This window comes from Bos taurus, chromosome 10, assembly GCF_002263795.3.
Source record: "Bos taurus isolate L1 Dominette 01449 registration number 42190680 breed Hereford chromosome 10, ARS-UCD2.0, whole genome shotgun sequence".
Classification (NCBI taxonomy): domain Eukaryota; kingdom Metazoa; phylum Chordata; class Mammalia; order Artiodactyla; family Bovidae; genus Bos; species Bos taurus.
Window position 1 is genome coordinate 22,074,844 of NC_037337.1, and position 13,842 is coordinate 22,088,685.

The window sequence follows — 13,842 nt, forward strand, 5'->3', positions numbered from 1 at the left end:
AGCCTTTAATTTTTTCTCAGTGGTTTTATTGTTTTCAGGCTTGCATATTCAAGTCTTAAAAATCTTTTGTTAAATTTACCCCTTCAAGTATTTCATATGTTTTGGTGTGGTTGTAAATTTTTTTTTTAATTCAATTTCTAATTGTTTATTGCTAGCATATAAGGTAGTATCATAGGCTTCTCTATAAGGGCTTCCCAGGTAGCTCAGTGGTAAAGTGCCTGCAATGCAGGAGACATGGGTTAGATTCCTGACTGGCAAAGATTCAGTGGGGTCCTGAGAGTCACACAGGACTTAGTGACTAAACCACCACGACCATATGATTCCCCACAAAAATCTGGTATTCTACAACCTTACTACATTTATTCATTAATTCTAGGAACATTTTGGGGTAGATTCCTTAGGATTTTCTACATAGATGATTATGTCATTTGCAAACAAAGACCATTTTACTTTCTCTCAACCCTCCCTCCCTCGTGTGTTTTTTTTTTTTCCTTTTTATTGAGGTATAATTGACAATATTGCAAGGTATTTAAAGTGTACAGAGGTGATGATTTGATAGATGTGTATACTGTTAAAGGATCCCCCCCCCAGAGTTAATTAACATATTCATCACCTTATATATTTACCTTTTTATTTGATGAAAACATGTAAGTTCTACACTCTTCAGTCAGTTCAGTTCAGTTCAGTCGCTCAGTCGTGTCCGACTCTTTGCGACCCCATGAATCGCAGCACGCCAGGCCTCCCTGTCCATCACCAACTCCCGGAGTTCACTCAGACTCACGTCCATCGAGTCAGTGATGCCATCCAGCCATCTCATCCTCTGTCGTCCCCTTCTCCTCTTGCCCCCAATCCCTCCCAGCATCAGAGTCTTTTCCAATGAGTCAACTCTTCGCATGAGGTGGCCAAAGTAATGGAGTTCTACACTCTTAGCAACTTTCAATTACACAGTATAGTGTTATCAATTATATTCACCCCATTATATTAGATCCTCATACTTTATTCATCTTATAATTGAAAGTTCGTAGACTTTTAGCATGGAGAAGGCAATGGCACCCCACTCCAGTATTCTTGCCTGGAAAATCCCATGGACGGAGGAGCCTGGTGGGCTGCAGTCCATGGGGTCGCTGAGGGTCAGACATGACTGAGCGACTTCACTTTCACTTTTCACTTTCATGCATTGGAGAAGGGAATGGCAACCCACTCCAGTGTTCTTGCCTGGAGAATCCCAGGGACAGGAGAGCCTGGTGGGCTGCCGTCTATGGGGTCACACAGAGTCCGACACGACTGAAGTAACTTAGCAGCAGCAGCAGCCTTTTAGCAACCTCTCCCTATTTTTTCTACCTCAGCCCCTGGCAACCACTTTTCTACTATCTGTTTTTATTAGTTCAACCTTTTTTTTTTTTTTTTAAGATTCCACATGTAAGTGATACAATGTAGTGTTTGTCTTTGTCTGGCTTATTTTACTTGACATAATGGCCTCCAGGTTCATCCATGTTGTCAAAAATGTCAGGATAAAGGCTGAATAATAGCCTGTTGTTTATATATGCCACATTTCCTTTATTCATTCATCTGTTAGTGGACACGTAGGTTGTCTCCATACCTTGGCTGTTGTGAGTATGCTGCAGTGAACGTGGGAGTGCAGATACTTTTGAAACAACGATTTTTGTTTCCTTTGGTTCTGTATCCGGAAGTGGGATTGCAGAATCTTATGCTAGTTCTATTTCTTGAGGAATCACTGTACTGTTTTCTGTGTGATAGTACTGGTTTACATTCCCACCAACAGTACACAAGAGTTCTCTTTTCTCCGCATCTTTGAGAGCATTTGTTATCTCTTTTCTTTATAGTGAGAGGCATCCTAATAGGTGTGAAGTGATACCACATTGTCTTTTGATTTGCATTTCCTTGATAATTAATCACGTGAATCACCTTTTCAGGTGCCTGTTGGCCATTTGTGTGTCTTCTTTGGAAAAATGTCTATTCAGGCCCTTTGCCCATTTAAATTGGATTGTTTATCTTTTTTGCTATTGATTTATGACTTCTTTGTATATTTTGAATATTAACCCCTTATCAGGCATGTGGAATCTTTAGTTGTGACATGTGAACCAGGGATTGAACCTGGGTCCCCTCCACTGGAAGCACGTTTTAGCCCCTGGACCACCAGGGAAGTTCCGTTTTGGTAGTTTGTCTTTTCAGAAATTTATACATTTTATCTAAGTTGTTAAAAACATTACCATAAGTTGTTCATAATGTTCCATTATTACTTTTTAATGCCTAAGGAATCCATAGTGGTGTCTACTCACTTGTTCCCCTTATTGGTAATTTGTGTCTTCTGTCCTTTTCCCCCAACACCCTCTCAACCCCAAGTCCAGATGAGCGACTGTTCTTCCACAAGTTCCTGTAAGTATCTCAGAATTGAGATTTGCTTGGCTTCACTGGTCTGATTTTAGTGATATGGCCATTCCTGAGCCAATAGCCATGGTCATGCTCTAACTGGTTGGGGATGACGTCATGCCATGTCAGTTACATGAACTGAGAGGGGAGAGGGGCTTTATTAAGGTCAGGGACCTACTACTTTAAGAATGGGAAATAGATTTCAGGCAGATAGTTCAGTCCAGTTCAGTTCAGTTGCTCAGTTGTGTCCGACTCTTTGCGACCCCATGAACCACAGTACGCCAGGCCTCCCTGTCCATCACCAACTCCCGGAGCCTACTCAAACTCATGTTCCTTGAGTCGGTGATGCCATCCAACCATCTCATTCTCTGTCGGCCCCTTCTCCTCCCGCCTTCAATCTTTACCAGCATCAGGGTCTTTTCCAGTGAGTCAGTTCTTCAAATCAGGTGGCCAAAGTATTGGAGTTTCAGCTTCAGCATCAGTCCTTCCAGTGAATACTCAGTATTGATTTCCTTTAGGATGGACTGGTTGGATCTCCTTGCAGTCCAAGGGACTCTCAAGAGTCTTCTCCAACACCACAGTTCAAAAGCATCAGTTCTTCTATACTCAGCTTTCTTTATAGTCCAACTCTCACATCCATATATGACTACTGTTTTTTTTCCTTTAACATAAAGAAGTCTAAAAATTTATATAGCCAAGTTTATAAATTATGTTTATAGTTCTATTGAAAAAACTCTCTACACATCTTTTTTTAAAAAAATATATATATATTTATTTGGTGTGCTGGGTCTTAGCTGTGGCACTTGGGATCTTTCATCTTTGTTGCCACTTGAAGGATCTTTAGTTGCGGTATGCAAGCTCTCTTTTTTTAAGTTTTTGGCTGTGCTGGGTCTTTGTTGCTGTGTGCAGGCTTTCTCTGGTTTAGGTGAGCAGAGGCTACTCTCTTTGTTGCTGTGCCCAGGCTTTTCACTGTGGTGTCTTCTCTTATTGCTAAGCACAGGCTGTAGGGCATTGGGCTCAGCAGTTGTGGTGTGCAGGGTCTAGTTGCCCTATGGCATGTGGGATTTTACCAGACCAGGGGTCAAACCCATGTTCCCTGCATTGGCAGACAGTATCTTAACCACTGGCCCAGCAGGGAAGTCCCCTATGCATCTTTAATGAGATAATTTTTATCCAAACTTTCTTTTTCGTGGTTTATATCTATTTACTTAATTATCCTGAATTTATTTCTGTTTAAGATATGAGATTCGGAAGAGGCAATGGCACCCTACTCCAGTACTCCTGCCTGGAAAATCCCATGGATGGAGGAGCCTGGAAGGCTGCAGTCCATGGGGTTGCTGAGGGTCGGACACGACTGAGCGACTTCACTTTGACTTTTCACTTTCATGCATTGGAGAAGGAAATGGCAACCCACTCCAGTGTTCTTGCCTGGAGAATCCCAGGGACGGGGGAGCCTGGTGGGCTGCCGTCTGTGGGGTCACACAGAGTCGGACACGACTGAAGTGACTTAGCAGTAGCAGCAAGATATGAGATGAGGATCTAACAACTTTTTCTGCAAGGTTCTAGGTAATCCCTTCATTTATCTTCATTTATGCAGCTTATTCCTTCAGTAAAATATAGTACCCGACACTTAACATAGCACTTTATCAGGCCCTGAGCTAAGCATTCTGACATACATTAATAATATTTATAAGGATTCTATGAGGTAGATATATTATTATCTCCATATATATATATGTTGTTGTTCAGTTGCCAAATTGTGTCTGACTCTTCGTTACCCCATGATTGCAGCATGCCAGGCCTCACTATCCCCCACCATCTCCCGGAGCTTGCCCAAGTTCATGTCCATTGGACTGGTAATGCCATTCAACCATCTCATCTTCTGTTGCCCTCTTCTCCTTCTGCCTTCAATATATATGATGCAAGAAGTATTGCTTATTTAAGCTCAAATGGCTAATAGGTGGGAATCTAAACCTAGGTGGTGGACTTCTAGTAGCTGTTCTCAGCCTCTCTTGCTGTATTACCTCCCCAAGTCCTTGATGTTCACAGCATGCCTTTGCAGCTAGAAATTGTCTGCTGTACCCATGCATATTTTTATTCCCACCAGTTAGCTTGTACCAAGAATCAGTTGTTTCCAAACCTTGATTTGATAATTGGACTTGTTACTATAATGACATTTTTAACTAAATAAAGATAAACCAATGAAATATGAGTATAAAAACAAAGCTATTTCTGCAAAAACAAAATTGAGTCTTTGTGAGAGATTCCATAAAGTCAGATAATGAAAAAAATTGTTGATTGAGGTGTGGGCACGGACTGTGAAGACTGGCAACAGACAAACAAAATGCAAAAATTCTAGAATTCTGTTCACAGATGGTTTCTCTGGCATCTTTACAATTTTTGTATCACTGAAGCAAATCCTGAAATTTCATATTGTGAATGTGGTTTAAGCAAAAAAGACTACAACAATCATCATATTCATACTCAAAGAAAAGAATAGTTATAGGTTAGTGAATACATGTTTCTAGCTTTAATTTCAAATAAATATTTAAGGCATGTATCACTTTTTTTTTCCATTTGATTTTTTTAATATTTTATTTTATTTTTTAACTTTACAATATTGTATTGATTTTGCCATATATCAACATGAATCCACCACAGGTATACGTGTGTTCCCCATCCTGAACCCTCCCAGTACCATCCCTCTGGGTCGTCCCAGTGCACCAGCCCCAAGTATCCAGTATCGTGCATCGAACCTGGACTGGCAACTCGTTTCATATATGATATTATACATGTTTCAATGCCATTCTCCCAAATGATCCCACCCTCTCCCTCTCCCACAGAGTCCAAAAGACTGTTCTATACATCAGTGTCTCTTTTGCTGTCTCATATACAGGGTTATTGTTACCATCTTTCTAAATTCCATATATATGCATTAGTATACTGTATTGGTGTTTTTCTTTCTGGCTTACTTCACTCTGTATAATAGCCTCCAGTTTCATCCACCTCATTAGAATTGATTCAAATGCATTCTTTTTAATGGCTGAGTAATACTCCATTGTGTATATGTACCACAGCTTTCTTCTCCATTCATCTGCTGGTGGACATCTAGGTTGCTTCCATGTCCTGGCTATTATAAACAGTGCTGCGATGAACATTAGGGTACACGTGTCTCTTTCCCTTCTGGTTTCCTCAGTGTGTATGCCCAGCAGTGGGATTGCTGGATCATAAGGCAGTTCTATTTCCAGGTTTTTAAGGAATCTCCACACTGTTCTCCATAGTGGCTGTACTAGTTTGCATTCCCACCAACAGCGTAAGAGGGTTCCCTTTTCTCCACACCATCTCTAGCATTTATTGCTTGTAGACTTTTGGATTGCAGCCATTCTGACTGGTGTGAAATGGTACCTCATAGTGGTTTTGATTTGCATTTTTCTGGTAATGAGTGATGTTGAGCATCTTTTCATGTGTTTGTTAGCCATCTGTATGTCTTCTTTGGAGAAATGTCTATTTAGTTCTTTGGCCCATTTTTTGATTGGGTCATTTATTTTTCTGGAATTGAGCTGTAGGAGTTGCTTGTATATTTTCGAGATTAGTTGTTTGTCAGTTGCTTCATTTGCTATTATTTTCTCCCATTCTGAAGGCTGTCTTTTCACCTTGCTTATAGTTCCCTTTGTTGTGCAGAAGCTTTTAAGTTTAATTAGGTCCCATTTGTTTATTTTTGCTTTTATTTCCAATATTCTGGGAGGTGGGTCATAGAGGATCCTGCTGTGATGTATGTCGGAGAGTGTTTTGCCTATGTTTTCCTCTAGGAGTTTTATAGTTTCTGGTCTTACCTTGAGATCTTTAATCCATTTTGAGTTTATTTTTGTGTATGGTGTTAGAAAGTGTTCTAGTTTCATTCTGTTACAAGTGGTTGACCGGTTTTCCCAGCACCACTTGTTAAAGAGATTGTCTTTAATCCATCGTATATTCTTACCTCCTTTGTCAAAAATAAGGTGCCCCTAGGTGTGTGAATTTATCTCTGGGCTTTCTATTTTGTTCCATTGATCTATATTTCTGTCTTTGTGCCAGTACCCTACTGTCTTGATGACTGTGGCTTTGTAGTAGAGCCTGAAGTCAGGCAGGTTGATTCCTCCAGTTCCATTCTTCTTTCTCAAGATCGCTTTGGCTATTCGAGGTTTTTTGTACTTCCATACAAATTGTGAGATTATTTGTTCTAGCTCTGTGAAGAATACCGTTGGTAGCTTGATAGGGATTGCATTGAATCTATAAATTACTTTGGGCAGTATACTCATTTTCACTATATTGATTCTTCCAATCCATGAACATGGTATATTTCTCCATCTATTAGTGTCCTCTTTGATTTCTTTCACCAGTGTTTTATAGTTTTCTATATCTAGGTCTTTAGTTTCTTTAGGTAGATATATTCCTAAGTATTTTATTCTTTTCGTTGCAATGGTGAATGGAATTGTTTCCTTAATTTCTCTTTCTATTTTCTCATTATTAGTGTATAGGAATGCAAGGGATTTCTGTGTGTTGATTTTATATCCTGCAACTTTTCTATATTCATTGATTAGTTCTAGTAATTTTCTGGTGGATTCTTTAGGGTTTTCTATGTAGAGGATCATGTCATCTGCAAACAGTGAGAGTTTTACTTCTTCTTTTCCAATTTGGATTCCTTTTATTTCTTTTTCTGCTCTGATTGCTGTGGCCAAAACTTCCAAAACTATGTTGAACAGCAATGGTGAAAGTGGGCACCCTTGTCTTGTTCCTGACTTTAGAGGAAATGCTTTCAATTTTTCACCATTGAGGATAATGTTTGCTGTGGGTTTGTCATATATAGCTTTTATTATGTTGAGGTATGTTCCTTCTATTCCTGCTTTCTGGAGACTTTTTATCATAAATGGATGTTGAATTTTGTCAAAGGCTTTCTCTTCATCTATTGAGATAGTCATATGGTTTTTATTTTTCAATTTGTTAATGTGGTGTATTACATTGATTGATTTGTGGATATTGAAGAATCCTTGCATCCCTGGGATAAAGCCCACTTGGTCATGGTGTATGATCTTTTTAATGTGTTGTTGGATTCTGATTGCTAGAATTTTGTTAAGGATTTTTGCATTATGTTCAACAGTGATATTGGCCTGTAGTTTTCTTTTTTGGTGGGATCTTTGTCAGGTTTTGGTATTAGGGTGATGGTGGCCTCATAGAATGAGTTTGGAAGTTTACCTTCCTCTGCAATTTTCTGGAAGAGTTTGAGTAGGATAGGTGTTAGCTCTTCTCTTAATTTTTGGTAGAATTCAGCTGTGAAGCCATCTGGACCTGGGCTTTTGTTTGCTGGAAGATTTCTGATTACAGTTTCATGTATCACTTTTAAATTGATCTTCTGCTCTAACCTTTCCCCAGTAATGTACTAGACCCCAATCTTTTTTAAAGACAACAGTCTTCTATTGTGGTTAGCCAATAGTCTTGGCATTATTTATCCACTGGACTCTCTCTTTTTTACAGATTAGAAAGTCTACTTTGTTTTATTGTTATTATTTTCTTGGCCTCCCCATGTGGCTTGCTGGATTTTGGTTTTCTTTCCTACCCAGGGATCAAATTCATGCCTCCTGCAATGGAAGCTTGTAGTCCTAACCAGTGGACCACCAGGGAATTTCCTAGAAAGTCTACCCTAATCATCTATTAGATCTTTATGTCTAATCTGCATCATTTTTCTAGACTATCCAATTCCACTGTTCTATTTGTTTGTTCTTAAGTTAGTGTTTTAATACCTGACGCTTTTTTTGTTCAATATTTCTTGGCTATTCCACCTCATTAATTTTTCTGGACACATACTAATTCTGAAGTTTACAATAAATATATTCTCATTGAGAATATCTTCATTGGTTTTTAAAGGTTTTAGTGAAGAAGGTATGTTAAATTGTAATTTGAAATGAGGCCGGATTAAGAAACTCAGGGCAGTCCAGTTGTTAAGGACTGTGCATTTTCACTGCTGAGGGCCTGCGTTCAACCCCTAGTCAAGGAGCTAGGTAAGATTCCACAAGCCATGTGGCATGGGCAAACAAAATGAAACATACAAACAAACATGACAGCAGGACTTCCCTTGTAGTCCAGTGGTTAAGAATCTGCCTGCCAATGCAGGGAATATGGATTCTACCCCTGGTCCGGGAAGATTTCACATGCCACTGGGCAACTAAGCCTATGGACTTTAACTACTGAGCCCAGACACCTTAGAGCTCTGCAATAGGAGAAGCCACCATAACGAGAGGTCTGACCACCACAACTAGAGTAGCTCCTGCTTAGTGCAACTGGAGAAAGCCTGTGTGCAGCAGCGAAGACCTAGTGCAACCAAAACCAAAACCAAAACCTGACAACAAAGAAACCAAAAAAACCACTGAGATACATTCTAGGATCAGAAAGACATACCAGACACAGTTGTGGTACACTGAGTTTTTTGTACTCTCTGACAAGATTGCATGAGCCAGTAAGAAACCACTGTAGATTATAGCATTTGCTAAGAAATTGGCTGAGAGGAAATGATTCATGGAAATCGGGAAGCAGCAGTATTTGGAGAGGTTCAGGAAAGGAGCCAACTTTCTCCACCCTCTCAGATCCAGCTCCTATTTATGAGAGGAGCTTGTTAATTTGCTTGTAAAACACCTGCTTCACTGGTTTGTTCCTCAGGGTGTAGATGAAGGGATTGAACACTGGGGTCACCACGGTGTTGAGCAAGGCCACCACCTTGTTCCTGTCCTCCCCCTGGCTGCTCTTGCCTGACCGGACATACATGAAGATGCAGCTGCCATAGAAGAGAGAGACAACAGTGATGTGGGAGGAACAGGTTGAGAAGGCTTTCCACCTCTCCTTGGCTGCGGGGAGGTGCAGGATGGTGTGGAGGATGTGGCCATAGCAGGTAGCCGTCACAGACAGAGTGCCCAGGAGGCTGACGTTGGCCAGGATGAAACCTAGAAGCTCGATCAGACTTGTGTCTGCACATACGAGTTCCAGGAGTGGAAAGCTGTCACAGAAGAAATGATCAATGATATTGGGACCACAGAATGGCTGCTGAAATGTGAGGAAAGTTGGAATGATGATGATAAAGAATCCTGTGACCCATGAAGAAAGAACTAACTGGACACAGACCCTTTTGCTCATGATGGTGACATAACGCAAGGGGTTACATATGGCCACATACCTGTCAAAGGACATCACTGCCAGTAGGAAGAACTCTGTGGTGCCCAGGAAGAAATAGAGGAAACACTGTAGGAAACAGCCTTCCAGGGAGATGGTCCTGTTTCCAGTCAGGATGTTGGTCAGCATCTTGGGGAAGATGACCGAGGTGAACCAGATCTCTAGGACGGCAAAGTTGCGGAGGAAGTAGTACATGGGCGTGTGGAGGCGCCTGTCCATGAGGGTGAGGACCACGATGAGGAGGTTCCCCAGTAGAGTGAGCAGGTAGGTCAGGAGGAGCCCCAGGAAGAGGAGCATCTGCAGCTCACAGGCCTCTGAGAGCCCCAGCAGGATGAACTCGGTGACAGTGGTGTGGTTCCCCGTGGCTCCTCTGGCCTCTGCTGGGAATGCCCAATCAGCGGTGTGCTGCATCAAGAGTCGTGATGTTCTGGGGATCTGAGGACCTTGGAACTGAAAGGAAAGAGGGATTTTGAGCTGAAGGAATCCTTTATTTCTTCAACTTGCAGGTCCCTTTGCCTCCCTCGTCAGGCCAGTTGTCCAGGTCCCTCACTGAGTTAGCATCAAGTCACATACTTCGATTCAATTGTCTGGTATTCTTTGGGGAAAGTTTTGCCTTTACCAATTCTTTTTCCATTTTTCTTGTGTCTGTTAGGAAGTGTTTGTTCCTTTAAATCTTGATCAGATGATGGGTTTTTTCCCCCCCATATTTGTCCAAATGTTTTAAGTGGTCTCTCAAATAAAGTAAAATATTTTCTCTGCAAATCCTGTATCCATTGGTCACAGGCCTTTATCAAAAACACTAATGGAAAATTTCCTCTAGAACTTGTTACAGAGGCATTTGAGTTAGACTTCGTGTTTGTACCTGAGCTCCATCATTTACTAACTTGTCTGGGGCCAGTTCTCTAATTTCACCAAACTCTGCTTCTTCAGTGGGAATAAAACATGTATTTGAAAATTAGGCATCACGGTTACTTCTTTGTGATAAATTCCTAAGTAATTGTAATGAAGAATAATAATGATAAATGCTCATATTTAGAATCGTACATTGGTTCAATTTGAATTTTAGAGAATATGTCTTTATTTTGAATAATTTTTTTCTAGTTCTTACATTATGTAGCAGTGTCTTAACCAACTTCCCTGGTGGCTCAGACGGTAAAGCATCTGCCTACAATGCAGGAGACCTGGGTTTGATCCCTGGGTTGGGAAGATCCCCTGGAGAAGGAAATGGCAACTCACTCCAGCATTCTTGCCTAGAAAATCCTGCGGACGGAGGAGCCTAGTAGGCTACAGTGCATGGGATCACAAAGAGTTGGACATGACTGAGTGGCTTCACTCACTTAGAGATCTGGATAAAGAAGTAGGCATTCTTGCCATCGGTTGTCCTTTATAGAAATAACAGGTAAAGGCAAGCTTCTGTGAAGAAGAGCTGACTCTTTCTGAGACAGGAGCAGAAACTAATGTGATAAGCCTGCCTCAGAGAAATGATAACACAGTTCAGAATAGCTGTGTAAAATATGTATTTATATGGAGAAGAATTGGATGAGAACACAGGAAAATGAGCATAATTGCCATAATAGGATGGGAGGATTGCAGGTGATTTTTCTTCTGTCTCTTTATTATTTTTATTATCACTTATAAAGTAACTTAAATTCAAAATCAGAAAAGAAGCCAGCACAATGAGTCCATATGGACTAAGAGTTGGGTAAAAATTTCGAGAGAGACAAAGGGGAAATAAATGGCTGTCCGTGAATAGAGTGAAGGAAAGCCATAATGATTCTGTGAGCCATCAGCTGTTCTTGATCAGGATACTGAGAACGATGCAAAAAGTCAGAGAAGTGAGCTCTGCCACAGCCCGCCAGTGGACACCTGAAAACAGATGTCAGGCTTCCAGCCAGAGCATCCAGGGGAATCAGGGTCCACTTCCCCACACCAAAAATTGCACCATCGTAGATTACCTCAGTAGATGCTAGGTGAGATGCTCAGTTGTCTTCCAGGCAGTTCTCATGATGGGGAGACTCCTGGTTTTCACAGGAAACTCCCAACTCTGCAGTGTTGCCTGAGGAGTACACTTCTTGGGGGCTCACCAGAGATACGAAGTGAAGGACACTCCAGAGCTGAAACATGGTCTGCAGGTCATGGAACAAGCAGGTCCTATTCTCTTGTACACAGTACATGCATGTGTCTGCAAATATCCATATTTTCCAACAGCCAATCTCTCTTAAGAAATATTCTCTGACTCTCACCATCCACATATTCTCAGTTGTCCTCAGAAAGTAACAATCTCTGGATATTCCCCAGAACTTCACCAGTTTCTCAGGAAGCTTCTATTTTTCTGATCCATCACCATGTCACGGACCACTTTCCTGGGGAAATGGATATGAAAACCTATCTAATTATTCTTCCATCCCTCATATAGTAAAGCAGAGACAGACATAATTAGATGCTGATTAGTTTAACTCATCTTCAGTTGGGCTTAAGAAGTTTCTGGCCCTTCCAGGAGTATGGTGTCCATAGAGAGTTCTGGGGTAAAATAATCGTGGCAGACTCTGTCTTGGACTGCCTGGGATTCTGTTTAGTCTCCTTAGAAGCTCAGAGATACAGAAGGTGCAGAGCTCAAACTTAACCAATCTAGAGATTCATGTTATTCTCTTACTGGTTGGAGCTCTGCTTCCCTGGAGATTCATTATCGTCAGAGGTAATAGGACATAAGAAGGTCCCTTACCTCTTACTTTGTTCAATTTTGGGATTTAAAGTTTACTTTGTTTTGACTGAGAAGCTGCGAAAACTCTAATGAATTTTAACTGTAACAAAGAAACACAGTTAATAAAAAGTTCATTTAAAAACACAGTTAATTCAAAAAGTTTTGTGATGTGCTTTTGTGTGGTAAGTATGGCTCTAGATGCCACAGATAGGCAGTATCTTGTGGGGAAGACAGAGATGAAATAATCAGATAAATATTAATTACTATTGTGATAGCATCTGAAAAAGAGCTCAGAGGATATCCTGAATCAGACTGAAGGATGATGAAAGGTATTCCTGATCGAGTTACATAAAGTTGTTGTTCAGTCGCCAGTCATGTCTGACTCTTTGTGATCCGTGGACTGCAGCACCCAGGCTTGCATGTCCTTCACCAACCCCTCCGCCCCAGTTTGTTCAAACTCAAGTCCATTGAGTCGATGATGCCATCCAACCATTTCATCCTTTGTTGTCCCCTTCTCCTCTTGCCTTCAATCTTTCCTAGTACCAAGGTCTTTTCCAATGAGTCAACTCTTTGCATCAGGTGGCCAGAGTATTGGAGCTTCAGCTTCAGCATCAGTCCTTCCAATGATAATTCAGGGTTGATTTCCTTGCTGTCCAAGGGACTCTCAAGAGTTTTCTCCAGCACTACAGTTTGAAAGCATCAGTTCTTTGGTGCTCAGCCTTCCTTATGATCCAACTCTCACATCTGTACATGACTACTGCAAAAACCATAGCTTTGACTCTATGGATCTTTGTGGGCAAAGTGATGTCTCTGCTTTTTAATACGTTGTCTAGATTTGTCATAGCTTTTCTTCTAAGCAGCAAGCGTCTTTTAATTTCATGGCTGCAGTCACCATCCGCAGTGATTTTTTAGTCCAAGAAAATAGTCTGTCACCGTTTTCTTTGTTCCCCAATCTATTTGCCATGAAGTGATGCGACTGGATGCCATGATCTTTGTTTTTTGAATGTTGCATTTTAAGCCAGCCTTTTCACTCTCCTCTTTCACTTTCATCAAGAGGCTGTGAAGTTCCTCTTTGCTTTCTGCCATAAGGGTGGTGTCACCTGCATATCTGTGGTTCTTGATATTTCTCCTGGCAATCTTGATTCCAGCTTTTGCTTCATCAGCCTGGCATTTCTCATGATATACTGTGCATAAAAGTTAAATAAGCAGGGTGACAATATACACTCTTCATGTACTTCTTTCCCAATTTTTAACCAATCCGTTGTTCCATGTCCAGTTCTAACTGTTGCTTCTTGACTTATATACAGGTTTCTCAGGAGGCATGTAAGGTGTTGTGGTATTTCCATCTCTATCAATTTGAGACCTTAAGAATAAATTGGAGTGTGTGTGGAGATGTAGGACCTTTAATTAATTAATCATTCATTCAATAAATGTTTCTTGAGTACCTACTTACCTACTGTGTACTAGACTCTATACTGTGTACTGAAGATGACTATGAGTGGTGAACAAAACAGAGATGGTGTCCAGTCCCCGTTGAGCGTCCTCTCTATTATGTG

The 13,842-nt window shown here is 40.9% G+C and overlaps 1 protein-coding gene across 1 annotated transcript; it reads right to left on the reverse strand.

Moving 5' to 3' along the window:
• Positions 1-9,018: 9,018 nt before the first annotated feature.
• Positions 9,019-9,996, reverse strand: OR6E1D (olfactory receptor family 6 subfamily E member 1D). Its single transcript, NM_001390199.1, has one exon. It carries the CDS (start codon positions 9,994-9,996, stop codon positions 9,019-9,021), a length of 978 nt encoding a protein of 325 aa, NP_001377128.1.
• Positions 9,997-13,842: the final 3,846 nt, after the last annotated feature.

What these genes read in the sequence shown, in the direction of transcription:
- OR6E1D (NM_001390199.1), bottom strand. Translation starts at nt 9,996, where the DNA reads ATGCAGCACACCGCTGATTGGGCATTCCCAGCAGAGGCCAGAGGAGCC.